The 18,099-nt window shown below is 51.0% G+C and overlaps 1 protein-coding gene across 1 annotated transcript in view; it reads left to right on the top strand.

The window, feature by feature from the left end:
- Positions 1-360: 360 nt before the first annotated feature.
- LOC103173493 (protein spire homolog 1-like) overlaps positions 361-18,099 on the top strand; it is a gene marked incomplete in the record, with an annotated part of 80,412 nt that continues 62,673 nt past the window's right edge. The window contains 2 exon segments of the mRNA XM_042332424.1: positions 361-493; positions 11,484-11,518. Coding sequence (XP_042188358.1) covers positions 361-493; positions 11,484-11,518 — 168 coding nt within the window.

Raw genomic sequence — 18,099 nt, 5'->3', positions numbered from 1 at the left:
TATATATATATATAGAGAGAGAGAGAGAATGAGAGGATAGAATGGCAGAAAGGAGCGGTTATTGCTTTTGATGTGATTTTGCAACAAAAAAATCACCCACTGAGCACAGGATCTGATTTGTTTTCTGCTGAGTATTTTTGTGGGTATTTCTCTCTCTCTCTCTCTCTGTCTCTCTGCGGTTTGTGTTTGGGGGTTCTCTCTCCCCTCTGAGCTGAAGCAGAGAGTGGGGTTCAGGGGGTGTATGCGGATGGCGGGGAGAGGGGAGTCTGGAGCAGAGGCTGGAGACCAGGACCCGGACCAGGAGTTGTCTCTGGAGGAGATTCTGAAGCTGTACAAACAGCCCCTGAATGAGGAACAGGGATGGGCTGTTTGCTACCAGTGCTGCCGGGGCTGGACCCGGGGGTCGGGCTGGGGGGGGGGTCCGGGAGGCTGAGCGGAGCAGCAGCTGTGATCCTGAGCAGAGATGGTACCATCAGCATCCGCCAGCAGCCAGGTACCCCCCCCCCCCCCCGTCTGTCTGTCTGTCTGTCTGGGTACCCCCCCCCCCCGTCTGTCTGTCTGTGGGTCTGTCTGTCTGTGTCTGGGTACCCCCCCCCCCCCGTCTGTCTGTCTGGGGACCCCCCCCCCCGTCTGTCTGTCTGTCTGTCTGTGGGTCTGTCTGTCTGTGTCTGGGTACCCCCCCCTGTCTATCTGTCTGTGTCTGGGTACCCCCCCCTGTCTGTCTGTCTGTCTGTCTGTCTGTCTGTGTCTGGGTACCCCCCCCCCCCCCGTCTGTCTGTCTGTGGGTCTGTCTGTCTGGGTACCCCCCCCCCTGTCTGTGTCTGGGTCTGTCTGTCTGTCTGGGTACCCCCCCCCCCGTCTGTCTGTCTGTCTGTCTGGGTACCCCCCCTGTCTGTCTGTCTGTCTGTCTGTCTGGGTACCCCCCCCCCCGTCTGTCTGTCTGTGTCTGGGTACCCCCCCCTGTCTGTCTGTCTGTCTGTGGGTCTGTCTGTGGGTCTATCTGTCTATCTGTGTCTGGGTACCCCCCCTGTCTGTCTGTGTCTGGGTACCCCCCCTCTGTCTGTCTGTCTGTCTGTCTGTGGGTCTGTCTGTGGGTCTGTCTGTGTCTGGGTACCCCCTCTGTCTGTCTGTGGGTCTGCCTGTCTGTGGGTCTGTGTCTGTGCCCCCCCCCCCACTGTCTGTCTGTCTGTCTGTCTGTGGGTCTGTCTGTCTGTCTGTGGGTCTGTCTGTCTGTCTGTCTGTCTGTCTGTCTGTCTGTCTGTGGGTCTGTCTGTGGGTCTGTGTCTGGGTCCCCCTCACTGTCTGTGTGGGTCTGTGTCCCCCTCACTGTCTGTGTGGGTCTGTGTCTGTGTCCCCCTCACTGTCTGTCTGTGTGGGTCTGGGTCCCCCTCACTGTCTGTCTGTTGGGTCTGTGTCCCCCTCACTGTCTGTCTGTGTGTCTGTGTCTCCCCCACTGTCCCTCTGTGTCTGTCTGTCTCCCCCACTGTCCCTCTGTGTCTGTCTGTGTCTCCCTCACTCTCTCTGTATCTCTGTCTCTCTGTGTCTCTGTGTCTCTCTCTCTCTGTTTCTCTTTTTGTCTCATTCACTATCTCGGTGTCTCTGGGGCTATGTGTGGGGCTGGGGGGGATGTGCGGGGCTGGGGGGGATGTGCGGGGCTGGGGGGGATGTGCGGGGCTGGGGGGGATGTGCGGGGCTGGGGGGATGTGTGGTTGGGGGCTGGGCTGAGATGTGGGGCCAGGGTTTGTGGTTGGGGGTTGGTCTGGGGCTGTGGTTAATAATAATAACAATCCTAATAATCGTTGCATTTGATATAGCGCTTTTCACGTCGGGAGGACGTCCCAAAGCGCTTCACAGAACACACTGTAAAGTGAATTGACTGTATATTTGTGGGCGAACGCGGCAGCCAATTGCGCACAGCAATGTCTCACAAACAGTCGTGCAAATGACCAATTTATTATGGTCTCATTTTTATTTCAAGGCCATCCATGGCCTTGTCCCCTCGTACCTCTCTGACCTACTGACTCCTTACCAACCCGCCCGCTCCCTCCGTTCATCGGGCTCCGACTGCTCCATGTCTCCTGCCCTACCATTGGTGGCCGGGCTTTCAGCCTCTCTGCCCCCACACTCTGGAACGCCATCCTACGGTCCCTTGGCCTCGCTTCCTCCCTCGCCTCCTTCAAGGCCGGTCTCAAGACCCTTCTCTTCAACCGTGCCTTTGGTCTCCCTCCCCCACCTCCCCCACCCCTCCCCCATGCTCGGGCCCCGACATCTGACTGTTCAGCGCTTTGGGATGTCCTCCCGACGTGAAAGACGCTCTATACATGTCATTTTGTTATTGTTGTGGATTATTATCAGACGTGTAGAGTAAGGAAACTCGCCGAAGTGCTCTAACCACTGAGCTACAGGGTTGGGCTGGGGGCTGTGATGGGGTTGGGGAAACACTTGGAGGGCAGTTTCTCACCTGCACTAAACTCCCCCTATCACCCCAGCCCTCGCCAGCCCCCACTGGCTCCCTATCACACACACTAAACCCTGTACCCCATCACCCCATCCCTCGCCAGCCCCCACTGGCTCCCTATCACACACACTAACCCCTGTACCCCATCACCCCAGCCCTCGCCAGCCCCCACTGGCTCCCTATCACACACACTAACCCCTGTACCCCATCACCCAAGCCCTCGCCAGCCCCCACTGTCTCCCTATCACACACACTAACCCCTGTACCCCATCACCCCAGCCCTCGCCAGCCCCCACTGGCTCCCTATCACACCCTAAACTCTGTACCCCATCACCCCATCCCTCGCCAGCCCCCACTGTCTCCCTATCACCGAACGGATTGATTTCAAGATCCTCTCATTCATTTTCAAATCACTTCATTCATTCCCTCCCTCATCTCCGACCTGCTCACCCCCCACTCCACCTCCCGCTGCCTCCACCTGGCTGGCTCCGGCCTCGTCCCCTCCGTTCCACCACTGGTAGCCTCAACCGCCGAAACTCTGTCACTCTCTCCCTTAATTCCTCTGCCTCCCCCCTCCATCTCCCCCTCTCCCTCCCCCCAGCTCGGGGTCAGACTCCACCACTGTCCAGGGCGCCGGGATGCTACCCCACGTGAAGGGCGCTGTGTAAATCCAAGTTGTTGTTTCACAGGATAGTGTTAGTGAATTTAATTGAGTGTATTTTGTGGGAGAAACAGAGAGAGGGAGAGATATACATTGGGAGGGAGAGAGAGAACGAGATGCATAGAAAGAGAAATAAATACCGAGCGAGAGGGGAGGTATATAGGGAGGGTTGTGTCTCTGTCTATCTGTGAAATGCTCCCAGGGCAGTGAGCAGCTCTTACTGTGTGTGTGGTGTGTGTGTGAGAGAGAGGGGGAGAAAGTGATAATTATCCAAAGTGATCTGCATTGGGACAGATAAAAGGACGTGTGAGGATGTGATGGAGGGAGAGAGAAGGAGGGAGGAAGGAAGAGAAACAAAGAGAGGTGAGAGGAGAGACGATGAGAGAGATGTACATAGAGAGGGAGAAAGAAGACAAAGAGGGAAGGAAAGAGAGGGAGGGAGAGAGATACATAAAAGATAGAGATGAGAGAGAGAGAGACATACACACAGATGGGAAGAGCAAGAGATGGGGGGAGAGGGTGGGGGAGAGAAAGAGAGAGTAGATAGAGAGAGAGAATAAAGTTTGCTGGACAGGGAGGTCAGGGACGTAAATAAAAACAAAGCAAAAGGCAGGGAACAGAACGGATGGAGACATTGAAATTATTAGAGAGAGAATGAGCTCTGCATAAAAAACAGAGGCCAAGTCAGAATGATCTGCAATTTGCTGTGTGGGGGGAGAGATTATTTATATAATATATATTATATTTAAGTATGGATGTATTGTCAGCACGTAGAGATGATAAGGCAGGCAGACTGGCGTGGAAAGAATAAATAAACACAGAGCTGACTGGTTGGGAGAGAGGGAGGGAGGGATGAATTTGCAGCGTCTATCCTGTCCATGAGGACAGTGATTGTGTTAGAGGTGAACAGCAACAAAATCAAGAGGGGGGGAAAGAGATTCAGAGAGAGAGGGCGAGAGAAAAACAGGGAGGCAGAGAAAGAAATAGCTAGAGAGCGGGAGAGAAATACATAGAGAGAGAGAAGGTAAAAGATAACTAGATAGAAATACACAGAGAGAGAAGGAAACAGAGAAACAGTTGCCTGGAGATGGAGAGAGAGAAACATAACAGATATAACAGATGATGGTGATAATGAGAGCAGCCGGGGACTTATAGGGCAGTGAAAATAATGTATAGGGTGATCCCAATCGACATTACAGCGACTGGAAATGTGAAATCTGCCTATTTTATAGCTGGTGATGTTAATAATAACTATAATATTAATCCTTGCATTTGACATGGCGCCTTTTCACGTCGTTGAGATGTCTCAAAGCGCTGCACAGGATATACTGTCAAGTGGAGTGAGTGCAAAGCGAGTGCTCTAACCACTGAGCTACAGGACTCCACTGGATGGAGTGCAAATAACCCCCAGCATATCTGATGCAGTCTACAACAACAAATTACATTTACACTTTGACATTTACACAACGCCTTTCACGTTGGAAGGACGTCCCAAGGCGCTGGACAATTGAGCTGGGATTTAAAATCTAGTGGGTTGGAGGGGAAGGGGGTGGGGGTGGGAGACTAGCCAAAGGTGCGGTCAAACAGGAAGGTCTTGACCGAGGGAGGGAGCGAGGCGAAGGGAATGTAGGATGGTGATCCATAGGGTGGGGGCAGAGAGGCTGAAGGCCTAACCGCCGATGGTGGGATGAACCAGGGCGGGGGACACTGAGCGAAGGGAGAGAATAGGTTGATATGGTGTAGGGAGGAGCACAATAAAGTATTGGTCTAACCACGTCTGGAGCACTGAGTTCAGTGTGGATCACCTTGTCATATAGGAAGGATATGATTTATTATTGTGTGTGTCGGCCCGGCTCGGCGTGTGTCGGCCCGGCTCGGCGTGTGTGTCCGCCCGGCTCAGTGTGTATCAGTGTGTGTGTCAGCCCGGCTCAGTGTGTGTCAGTGTATGTCAGCCCGGCTCAGTGTGTGTGTCAGCCCGGCTCAGTGGTAGTGCTCTCTCTCTCTCCCCCTCTCTCTCTCTCCCTTTCTCTCTCACTCAGGAGGTTGTGGGTTCAAGCCCCACATCAGGACTTGGAATCACACAGTCTAAGCTGATGCTCCAATACAGCGCTGGGGGTGGGGGGTGGGGGGGGCACTGTGGGAGGTGCCGTCGTTGGGAGGAGACGTTAAACCGAGGTCCCGTCTGCCTGTTCAGGTGGACGGTAAAGATCCCGCGGGGCTATTGGAAAAGAGAAGGGAGTTTCTCTCTCTCTCCCGGTGTCCTGGACAACAATCCCCCAAATAATATTGCCCACTCGCCCCACGGCTGTGTGTGGGGCACTGCTGTGTGCAATTGGCTGCTGTGTTCGCCCACAAATATACAGTCAATTCACTTTACAGTGTGTTCTGTGAAGCACTTTGGGACGTCCTCCCGACGTGAAAAGCGCTATATCAAATGCAAGGATTATTATTAGAATCCAAGAATACTGAATTTAGGAGTCCTGTAGCTCAGTGGTTAGAGTAATCGCCTCGCAAGCGAGAGACCTGGGTGCGATACCCGGCAGGGAGAAACCTTGGGCAAGTTTCCTTACTCCACACACCTGATGATAATCCCTCAAGAAAAATAAACAATAATAAATTGGTCATTTTCAATTCACGGCTGTTTGTGGGACACTCACTGCTGTGCACAATTGGCTGACGCGTTTCGCCCACAAATTATTATTATAAATATACAGTCAATTCACTTTACAGTGTACCCTGTGAAGCGCTTTGAGACATCTGGAAGACATGATCAGGCGCTGTATCAAATGCCAGGATTATTGTTATATTACAGCACAGAAGGAGGCCATTCGGCCCATCCTTTCTCTGCCAGCTCCTTCAAACAGCCACCAACAGCAATTCCTGTGAAGTGATTTGAACATCCTTCTGATGTGATAAAGGCGAGGATTATTATATGATATGGGGGTGGAGCCAAGGGCAAGGGGCTGAATGGCCTCCTTCTGTGCCGTCATTTCCAGGAATCTAAGGAAGGTTGAGGAAGTTTGGCTTGTTCCTCTACTGAGCGCCTTGGGACGTCCTCCTGACGTGAAAGGCGCTTTATCAATGGAATCTTGTTGTTGTTGTTGTTGTTGAGCGTTAGGGAGGAATGTTGTCCGAGTGGGGGGGGAGTGAGTCCATGCTGGTGTTTATACTCCACACTAGTTCTCAACCATTCCTCCCGCCCTCCCACCCCCTTGCCCTCCCTCCCTCTCGTCCTCCCTCCTACACCCTCCCTCTCTCCATCCCCCCTCCCCCTCCCTCCCTCTCGCCCTCCCTCCTACACCCTTCCTCACTTTTTTCCTCTCGCTCACTGCCTCTTATACTCTCTTCCCCTCTCCCTCATGTGAAGGTCTGACTTCCTCTTGAATCTGAATTCCACCCCATCTTCAGGCAGCGAGTTCCACAATCTCACTTCTCTCTGAGGGGGAAGTAATTCCTCCTGAAGTCTCTTTTAGATCCCAAGTCTCTATGTTATATTGTGTCCCCAGTTACAGACTCCGCAACCAGTGGGAACAGCCTTTTAATGTTACCCTATTAGATGAGGTTAACCCTTTAAATGCCTCTTCTGCAGCCCAATATAATAATAATAATAATCCTTGCATTTGATATAGTGCTTTTCACGTCGGGAGGACGTCCCAAAGCGCTTCACCGAACACACTGTAAAGTGAATTGACTGTATATTTGTGGGCGAAGGCGGCAGCCAATTGCGCACAGCAATGTCCCACAAACAGTCGTAGATTGAAAATGACCAATGTATTATTGTTTTTGGTTTTGGAGGATTATTATTAGGCTCTGTGTGGAGTAAGGAAACTTGCCCAAGGTTTCACCCTCTGCCTGGAATTGAACTCAGGTCTCTCGCTTCCAAAGCGAGTGCTCTAAACACTGAGCTACAGGACTCCATGATATATGGGGGCTGTGTCCCAGAGCGCTTGATAATGTCAGTGTTTTTTTTTGCCCAACCGGGCATCTGACACACACGGAAACCCGTCACCGTGACCAGCCGGGTGTCTGACACCCACGGAAACCCATCACCGTGACCGGCCGGGTGTCTGACACCCACGGAAACCCGTCACCGTGACCAGCCGGGTGTCTCACACCCACGGAAACCCGTCACCTGCTCAACAGTTTCCAAACCCAACTGAGAATTCCCCCCATTCCCCCACACATGGAAATCCCAGAGAGAGATTGTTGGAATGGAATGAGCTCTCTCTCTCTCTCTCTCTCCCTGATTACTTAATTCCAGAGAGTATTATGCACAGGTTGCCAAGAGACAACGCTTGGGGGGAGCAGAGTGTGTGTTGGGGTAACTGCTGGATTCTAAACATCCTGCTGTCGATTAGAGTGATTAATATTGAACTGAAAATTGTACATTACGAGGGAGATAGAACCTGGATTCATCTCGGGACAGACACTAGGAAGTATTTATGCAGCCAGCGGGTAATTAACAAATGGGAGAGGATAGCCAGGGAGGGTGGTTGAGGCCAGAAGACTGGGACTCATTTTAAAAGATGGCTTGAGGCAGTGAATGGGGGAATGGTCCGGTGGGTGTTGGGGAGGGTTGAGTTGGGATGGGCCAAAGGGTCCTCATCCAGCCCAACCTTGTGATTGTGTGTGGGAGCTGCCCCTACCCTGTGGGGGAGTGTGAGGGAACAGGCAATGGTGGTTCTCTGAAGAGAAAGAGCAGAGACATGTTGGAGGCAGCTCTGTGACCTGTGACCTGCTGTAGTTTTTGAGTTGGAAGTTACTTACATTGATCCAGGCTGCGTGCAGGGCGGGAAGGCTGGCGGGTACCGGCTATCACAGCGAGTTACTGGGGCTTGTAGCTTTGGTGTTACTGCTGTACCCACTGCCTTTAGGTACAGTAAAAATCTCCCCAGTGTCTCAGGACAAGACACACTATCAACAACAACAATTTTATATCACCTTTCACGTCTCTGAGACCTCTGCTCAGGTGGACGTTAAAAATAATAATAATCATAATACTTGCATTTGATAAAGGACCTTATCACGTCATCAAGACATCTCAAAGTGCTTCACAAGATATACTGTAATGTGTAGTGACTGTGGATTTGTAGGTGAACATGGCAGCCAATTGCACACAGCAGTGTCCCCACAAACAGCCGTGGGGCGAGTGGCCAATATTATTTGGGGGATTGTTGTCCAGGACACCGGAAGAGAGAGAGAAACTCCCTTCTCTTTTCCAATAGCCCCGCGGGATCTTTACCATCCACCTGAACAGGCAGACGGGACCTCGATTTAACGTCTCCTCCCGAGGACGGCACCTCCCACAGTGCCCCCCCCCCACCCCCAGCGCTGTATTGGAGCATCAGCTTAGACTGTGATTCCAAGTCCTCACGTGGGGCTTGAACCCACAACCTCCTGACTGAGAGAGAGAGAGAGAGAGGGGGAGAGAGAGAGAGAGTGCTACCACTGAGCCGGGCTGACGCATTAACATGGTTCTATTCAGAAAGAGAACGGAGTTTCTCCTGATGTCCTGACCAACAATCCTCCAGATAAAATTGGATGTTCATCTTGTGTTTGTGAGGGCATTGCTGTTTGTTCTCAAATACAGTCACTACACGATACAGTAATTCCTGTGAGGTGGCTGAAGGTGTTGGAGGATAATTCCTGGAGGATTTTATTTTTGCTTTCAATATTGTTGAATAATAATAATGCTTGCATTTGATGTACCGCCTTATCACATTGTTGAGAAGTCTCAAAGCGCTTCACAGAATATGCTGTAAAGTGAATTGACTGTATATTTTGTAGGTGAAACACGGCAGCCAATTGCTCACAGCAACGTCCCACAAACAGCCGTGCATTGAGTGACCAGATTATTATTATTTTTTAAAAAAATTTGCAGGGATTATTTCCTCCAGAAAAGCGATGCCAAACGATTAACAACCAGATGATTACTTACTGCTGGGTAAATAGAGGTGTGTGGAGTAAGGAAACTTGCTCAAGGTTTAGCCTCATCTGGGAATCAAATCTGGGTCTTCTCGCTTGCGAGGCAAGTGCTGGAATCACTGAGCTACGAGACTCCATACCAATCACCGGGACACCCTTCAGTCTAATGTTGGGTTTCCACATCTAACAGACACTCCGTTGTCGAAAAAAGAATCACATTGAAAATAATTTGAAAGAATCCTTAAAGAATTCTGAATAAGATTGCGTGTGACTCCTGTTCTGGTCATTTCCGAATACAAAAACGACCTCCTGAGAAATGAGGATGAAAGAAAGTCACTGTTTTATTGTGTCTGAATTAAAGATGAAAGCACCACCAAGCTGATGGCCAGTCTGATCTATCAGTCTGACACTGACAATGGGTGATGGTGATAGCGAGTGCTCAGGTGCTGGAAAGCTCTGGCTATAATTAGCCTATTTATATTCACCGCCCACACCATGCGAGCGGGAGACAGACCTCCTATCTTCGCCAACCACCACCATCAAGATGGTAAACGCTGGAAGCTATTACTTGTGACACTTGACAGTTCATTTCAGGTTGATTAATGTGCTGTGGGGTAGGGAGACATATACATGTGGTGCACAGGCAATGTAATCTGGGACGGGTTGTGACCATCTGGATCAGCTGCGTTAGTGTCACCCTGTGAGCTCCTGTGGACACCACTGACCCAAAGCTGGGACCGTGGTTGGAGTCCAGTAGCTCAGTGATTAGAGCTCTCACCTCACAAGTCTGAGACCTTGGTTCAATTCCCGGGCAGGACGAAATGTTAGGCAAGTTTCCATACTCCACACTCTGTTTACCAGCAGTAAGTAGGAACCTGGTTGTTAGTCGATTAGCAGATCACTTTTCCAGGGATAATAATCCCTTCAAAACGAATAAAAATAATGTGGTCACTCAACCCACGGCTGTTTGTGGGACGCTGCTGTGAGCAATTGGCTGCTGCGTTTCACCCACAAAATATACAGTCAATTCACTTTACAGTGCATTCTGTGAAGCGCTTTGCGACGTCTCGAAGACCTGATAAGGCGCTGTAACAAATGAAAGGATTATTATTATTGCTGTTGTTAATACAGAGGCACTAGAAATATGCCCCATTTGACCGGCCTGATTGCACAGTGCTGGAGGCATGTTTCTGAAGGTTGTTGCTGTCTGGGTGTGGTTGGCCATTTCACTGCCCACATGGATGATCTTTCACAATATATCAGGCTCCAAAACCATTATTCAGCCCTGTCAGCAGTTCAGTCATCAGCAGTTTGCTCTGTCACTAATATAATCCTTGCTTTTGATTTAGTGCCTTTTCACGTTGTTGAGACATCTCAAAGCGCTTCACAGAATGTACCGTGAAGTGCAGTGACTGTATATTTTGAGGCCAAACACGGCAGCCAATTGTACACAGCAGTGTCCCACAAACAGTTGTGGATTGAATGACCACATTTTGTTTGCTTTTTGGAGGGATTATTATCCCTGGAAACCGATCCACCAATTGACCAACAACTGGGTTCCTACTTACTGTTAAGTAAACAGAGGCGTGTGGTAAGGTGCTACATCAAATACAAGGATTATTATTATTAAATCTTAATAAGAAAAGTTGTATTTTCATATAGCGCCTTATCATGTTGTTGAGATGTTTCAAAGCACTTGATAGGATATACTGTAAACTGTAGTGACTGAGTATTTTGTGTGTGAAACCCGGCAGCCAATTACGCACAGCAGTGTCCCCACACACAGCCGTGGGGCGAGTGGGCAATATTATTTTGGGGATTGTTGTCCAGGACACCGGGAGAGAGAGAGAAACTCCCTTCTCTTTTCCAATAGCCCCGCGGATCTTTACTATCCACCTGAACAGGCAGACGGGACCTCGGGTTAACGTCTCCCCCTGAGGACGGCACCTCCCACAGTGCAACCCCCCGCGCCCCCCCCAACGCTGTATGGGAGCATCAGCTTAGACTGTGTGATTCCAAGTCCTGACGTGGGGCTTGAACCCACAACCTCCTGAGTGAGAGAGAGAGAGAGAGGGGGGGAGAGAGAGAGGGGGGAGAGAGAGAGGGGGGGAGAGAGAGAGGGGGGAGAGAGAGAAGGGGGAGAGGAGAGAGAGAGAAGGGGGGGGGAGGAGAGAGAGTGAGAGTATTGGAGCATCAGCTTAGACTGTGATCCCAAGTCCTGACGTGGGGCTTGAACCCACACAACCTCCTGAGTGAGAGAGAGGGGGGGGGAGAGAGAGAGAGGGGGGTGGAGATAGAGTGGGGGGGAGGTGAGAGTGAGAGTATTGGAGCATCAGCTTAGACTATGTGATCCCAGCCCTGATGTGGGGGTTGAACCTGGTACGAGGTTTTTTTTCTATTCAATAATAACATTGATTTTTCTCCCTTGTTGTTTTGCAGATAGTCCTGGTTGCAGCGGGTGTACAGAACCAGAGGTAAGCATACTGCAAAGCTCATTAGATATTAATTTTTTATATATTATAATAGTTATCGTTATACAGGAAACCTCACATAAGTCACATCAGTTGGACCATACATTTAATATGACTTCTACAAAGTATGAAATATGTCAAACTGGTGTAGAATATAAACTGTTGAACAGGACCTGAGCAGATATACGACTTACGCGATGATACGATTTATACAGATCAGACTCAGGCATATTATGTTATTATAACAACAACTTGCACATTATAGCGCCCTCCACACAGGGCAGCATCTCAGAGCGCTTAACAGTGGCAGAGCCTGACTCCGAGCCGCGGGGAGGGGGGAGGTGCCGTAATCACGGTCGATCAGGAAAGTTTTCAGACAGGACTTGAAAGAGGGGAGAGAGGGGACAAGACGGAGGGATTGAGGGAGAATGTTCTGGAGTTTTGGGGCGTAGTGGCTGAAAGCACAACCTCCAATGGTGGGGCAGAGGGTGCGAAGGACAAACAGGAGACGGTGCCAGTCAAACAGAGGCACCGGGTGGTGGATTGGGGTGTGAGGGAGTCAGAGAGGTGGGGAGGGAGGGGGTCGGAGAGGTGAGGAGGGAGGGGGTCGGAGAGGTGGGGAGGGAGGGGGTCGGAGAGTTGGGGAGGGAGGGGGTCGGAGAGGTGGGGAGTGAGGGGGTCGGAGAGGTGGGGAGGTGCCAGGGAGTGAAGGGATTTGAACACGAGAGTGAGAGCATCTTGAAGTGGATGTGTTGGGTGATGGGGAGCCAGTGGAGCCTGGGCCAGAGCGGGTGAGATGTGGGGATGGAGTTTGGTTCAGGTCAGTGTGTGGGCGGCAGAGTCTGAATGAGCTGATCTTGTGAATAGTGGAGCTGAGGAGACGGCGAGGAGGGGGTTGGAGTATTCCATGGGGAGGTGACAAACACATGCACAAGGGTTTCGGCTGCAGTTGGGTCAATGGTGTTGAATACAGCAGAGAGGTCAAGGAGGACAGGAGGCAGAGGAGCCCTGCTTTCAGATGGCTGCATAATATTACTATTTTAATATAATAGTACAATATCCCCTCCACTCTCGATTCCCTCGCTCCCCTCTCTTCCCGAACTATCTCCTACTCACGCAAATCACCTTGGTACACCAGCCACCTCCACTTCCTTAAAGCCCAGGTGTGTGCCACTGAGCGGACCGGGCTTAAATCAACCCTGACTGCCCACCGGCAGATCTGGCTGGACCATGTCAAATCCTACCACTCCGCCCTCGCCTCCACTAAATCGTTGTTCTACTCCAAGACAATCTTGGAGGCCAAGGACAACCCCAGGCTCCTCTCCATCACCAACCGACTCCTCTGCCCACCCTCTCACGCCTCACCCATCCTCACCTCAAATGCCAACTGCGAGGCGATGCTGGACTTCCTCGAATCCAAAGTCGAGGGAATCCGCTCAGCTGCCTCTGCCACTACATCTTCTACCCCCTCCCCATCTCCCCCTCCCACCCCGGCCCCTACCCATCCCTCCCTCCACACCTTCGAACCCGTCTCCCCCTCCTCTCTCATCATCACCATATCCTTCATGAAACCCACCACCTGCTCCCTCAACCACATCCCTACCCCTCCTTATGTTCTTATGTTCTTACCTCCCAGCTCCACCTCCTTGCTTCTCTACTCACTGACATCATAAACCTCTCCCTGTCCTCTGGTACTGTTCCCACCCCATTAAAAAAGGCCGTCATCATTCCTTAAAAACCCTCCCTGGACCCATCTGTGCACTCTAACTACCGCCCCATCTCCAACCTCCCTTTCCTCTCCAAGGTCCTGGAATGAGTTCTTGCTTCCCAGCTTCCCTCCTTCCTCTCCGGCCACTCCCTTCTCGAACCCCTCCAATCGGATTTTCGTGCCGCCCACAGCACAGACACCGCCCTGGTCAAAGTGACGAAGACATTCTGTCCATCTGTGACCAGGGCTCCCTCTGCCTCCTCATCCTCCTTGATCTCTCTGCTGCTTTCGACACTTTATCCTCATCCACCGCCTTTCCTCTCACCTCAACCTTCATGGTTCTGTCCTTGACTGGCTCAGATCGTACCTCTCACACTGCCTGCACTTCATCTCCACAAACGGTTTCTCCCCTAGTCCCCCCATTGTCTCGTGTGGCGTTCCTCAGGGCTCTGTCCTTGGTCCCCTCCTCTTCAATATCTATATGCTCCCCCTTGGTGACATCATCCGCAGACATGGGTTAACTTCCACATGTACGTGGCTGACACCCAACTCTCTCTCTCTGTCTCCACCCTTCACTCCAGGACCCACTGCTGTCCTGACACAATGTCTGTCAGACATCAGGTCCTGGATGAGAGCGAACTTTCTATAGTTGAACGTCAATTGGCTCCCGTCAGCGTCTCCTCACCTCAGGCACTGACAGCATCACCATCCATGGGGCTCACTCCCCCTCACTGAGCCAGTCCCGAACCTTGGGGTCTTGTTCGACCCTCAACTATCCTTTCTACCCCACATCTGCGCCATGACCCGTTCTGCCTTCCCCCATCTCCGCAACATCGCCCGACTCCGCCACTGTCTCACACCGCAGCCCCTGAGACCCTTATACACGCCTTCATTACATCGAGGCTCGACTATGCAAACTCACTGCTTGTCGGCCCCCAACTCCTCCCTCCATAGGCGGCAGATCATCCAGAACTCTGCAGCCCGTGTCCTCTCCCACACCGGCTCCGTGACCCTATCACCCCCATCCTCACCCGACTCCACTGGCTTCCCATCACACAGAGGGTACAGTTCAAGATCCTGGTCTTGCTCCCCCCCAACCTCTGCGACCTCCTAACCCCCTACCACCCCGCTCGCTCCCTCTGCTCAGCGGGCTCCGGCCTGCTTCACGTCCTCCGCCTCGCTTGGCCCACTATTGGTGGGTCGGCCTTCAGCCACTCTGCTCCCACTCTCTGGAACTCCATCCTGCAGTCCCTCCGCCTCGCCCCCTCCCTCGTCACCTTCAAGACCCACCTCAAGACCCTCCTGTTCGATGGTGCTTTTGATCTCCCAGCTTCTCCTCTCTGCCCTCCACCATCCCTGACCCCAACTCCCATCTCAGGTCCATAACTATCTGTCCAGTGCCTTGGGACGTCCTCCTGACGTGAAAGGCGCTTTACACATGGAATTTTGTTGTTGTATTATTATGTTATATTATTATACGATATGGGTGTCAGGGTGCATTCGTAGACCCATAGCAATGTACAGCACAGAAGGAGGCCAGAGTCTGTGTCTGTGTCGACTTTTTTAGGAGTTGTCCTTCCAGTCCATTTACCATCTATTTCCCGGTGGATTGTCTCTTCTCTTCAGTCAAGTTCCTCATGCAATCCCTTAGCATTTGGGAGCAGCCAGAGTTTGTCAACTTCTCCTAAACGAGCTCTCGTTTTTCAAGCTGCTTTTCTTTCTGTACTTTTAATAACTGCAGGAAAACAGGTTTCAAAGTTAAGACTTGAGTTCAGCCCATTTACCACATCGTGAGCCGAGCCTTCGGTAGACGACAAATATTATTTTCTACCAATTGAAGATATTATAATCCTTCACGTAGGATAATGTCTCAGAGCGCTGGACAGGGAATGAGGTTGAAGCGAGTGTGTGAGGGGGGGAGAGGATGATAAGGGTGGCCAAAGAGGTGGGATTTGAAGCTGGACGTAAAGGCAGAAAAAGGGGGGTCAGATGGAGTTGGCGAGTGAGGGAGTTCTGAACTCATCTTTCCTATTACATTAATCTATTGGGAAATATCTGGAGTGTCCTTATATAGCTCCTTATCACGTTGTTGAGACGCCTCAAAGCGCTTCACTGGAGATACTATAAAGTGTAGTGACTGTATTCTATAGGTTTCCACACTGCCCTCCGCACTCTTTAAAAAGGGACGCCTTGGGACGTCCTCCTGATGTGAAAGGCGCTGTACAAATGTAATGTTGTTGTATATTTTGTGGATGAAGCTGATTAGACACAGCAGTGTCCCACAAACAGTCGTGGATTGTGACCAAATTTATTGTTATTTTAATATTAAAAATGTAAGAGCAGGAAATGCACGTTCCATCGGAGAGGAGGGAAGGAGATTGATGTGTGTGTTTACATGGACATAGAATTCCACACTCCCCCGTTCCAATAACCTCTCAATTATAAATCTCTGCCCCGAGCATTTCACATGGCAACATCGCTCGTGGTCAAAGATCAACCGCAGGCAGCCAACTGTGTTGCTCTCAGTCAAAGCGGCCTTTTTTCAGTAATTAATGCCACCAGTTGAACATCTCAGGGAAATTGAAAATCGTTCCTTTTTAAAGCATGTGGAAGGCAGTGTGGAAACCTATAGAATAACAATAATAATCCTTGTTTGTGATATAGCACCTTATCACGTCGTGGGGACATTATATAAAGCGCTTCACACAATATACTGTAAAGTGGAGTGACTGTGTGTTGTGGGTGAAACACGGCAGCCAATTTGCGCACAGAATGTCCCACAAACAGTCGTGGATTGAGTGACCACATTTTTCATTTTTTGAGGAATTATTATCCCCGGAAAGTGATCCGCCAATCGACTGACAACCGGGATCCTACTCACTGGGAGATTGAAAGCATGGTCGAAGAGAGGGTCTTGAGGTGGGTCTGAAGGTGGCGAGGGAGTGGGGCGAGACAGAGGGATTGCGGGATGGAGTTCCAGAGGGTGGGGGCAGAGTGGCCGAGAGGTTTTGTCATAAACAGATGGTCAGCAAAACCTATTTGTTTCTCAAGGCACTTGGGAATGGGGTTAATAACAGGCGCAGTATCTCAGTGACTGGGCAGGTGGCTGCTGTTAATTATCCAGTCCCTGTGAATCCAACAACACTTCAGATACCTTTCTGATTCAGAGCCAACAAAGCTCGCGTTTCCTTTAGCTTCTTTTCCTCACTCTTCCCTTTCGCATTTTATCTGAAATAATAATAATAATCCTTGTATTTGAAACAGCGCCTTATGTTGTTGAGACGTCTCCAAGCAAAAAGCGGAGGCCAATTGTACACAGCCGTCCCACAAACAGTCATGGATTCAGTGACCAAATTATTATTATAATATTATTTTTTTTGAAGGGATTATTACCCCCAGAAAGAGATCTGCCAATCGACAAACAACCGGGTACCTACAATGGCACCAAAATCCCAAACCTGTCACAGAGCAAGGGGGAGGGGTGTTTATCGGCCGCCGCGTTTTACCCACAAAATACACAGTCAATTCACTTTACAGTGTATCCTGTGAAGCGCTTTGAGACGTCTCGAAGACGTGATGAGGTGCTGTATCAATTGCAAGGATTATTATTGTTCTATAAGTGAATGACCAATTTTATCTGGGGTATTGTTGTCCAGGACACTGAGTGAGAAAGAGAGAAAAACTCCCCCCGATCTGAGCTGGCCCTCCCTCAAAATGCCCCCCTCCCTGCAACTCTCACGCTCTGACCTGCTCTCTCTCTGCTTGATCCCCCCACCACCTCCCTCTGCTCCGCCAGGCTCATCGCAGCACTCGGCGCTGGCTGTCCTGCAGCAGCCACACCGACTGCCCCATTCCCCACTACCACCCCAAGCCACACAAGCCCCTGTCCCCGGGGGCTAACCTTTCCTCCCTCATCTGCATCCCCCACCCTCCCTGCCAACGAATCCACCACCCCTTCCCATCCCACACATCCCTCTGTCAACTGTCCACTCCGCGTTGGCCTTCAAAATGTCCGCTCCATCTCCAATAAGACCCTGTGACCGTCAAAGAACTCATCCTCGATGAGAACATTGACATCATGGCCCTCACGGAAACCTGGATGACCCCAGGCGACAACTTCCCCCTCATTGAGGCTACACCACCCGGCTACACCTATCATCATGCCCCACGCCCCAACCGCCGTGGCGGTGATGTGGCCCTCATCTCCAGGGCGTCGCTTGCCCTGTCCCCCTACTCCACCGGCTCATTCCCCTCTTTCGAACACCTTGTTGTGGAGTCCTGTAGCTCAGTGGTTAGAGCACTCGCTTTGCAAGTGAGAGACCTGAGCTCAATCCCCGGGGGGTCAGGGCGAAACCTTGGGCAAATTTCCTTACTCCATGCAGAGCCTAATAATAATCCCTCCAAAACCAAAAACAATAATAAATTGGTCATTTTCAACCAACAACTGTTTGTGGGACACTCACTCCTGTGCCCAATTGGCTGCCGCGTTTCGCCCACAAATATACAGTCAATTCACTTTACAGTATATCCTGTGAAGCGCTTTGGGACGTCGAGAAGATGTGAAAAGCGCTGTATCAAATGCAATGATTATTATTATTACCCTCTGCCATCCCTCCCATCTCTCTCTAAAAATTCTCTTACTTTACCGCTCCCAAAATCCTCTCCCACCTTCATCTCTGACATCTCCACCCTCCTCGCTTCCCTCTGCCTCTGCTCCGATCCCCTCATCATCCTCAGCCACTTCAACCTCCACTTCACCCCCTCCTGCTCCACCTCCTCAGACTTCTCTCTCCTCTCCTCTCTCAACCTCTCTCTCCACATCCACTCTGCTACCCACACCCACAGTCACCCGCTCGACCTGGTGATCACCCGGGGC

This window comes from Callorhinchus milii, unplaced genomic scaffold, assembly GCF_018977255.1.
Source record: "Callorhinchus milii isolate IMCB2004 unplaced genomic scaffold, IMCB_Cmil_1.0 Scaffold2, whole genome shotgun sequence".
Lineage (NCBI taxonomy): Eukaryota > Metazoa > Chordata > Chondrichthyes > Chimaeriformes > Callorhinchidae > Callorhinchus > Callorhinchus milii.
The sequence above is the reverse complement of the archived record's forward strand: the minus strand, read 5'-3'. Positions and strand labels throughout refer to the sequence as shown.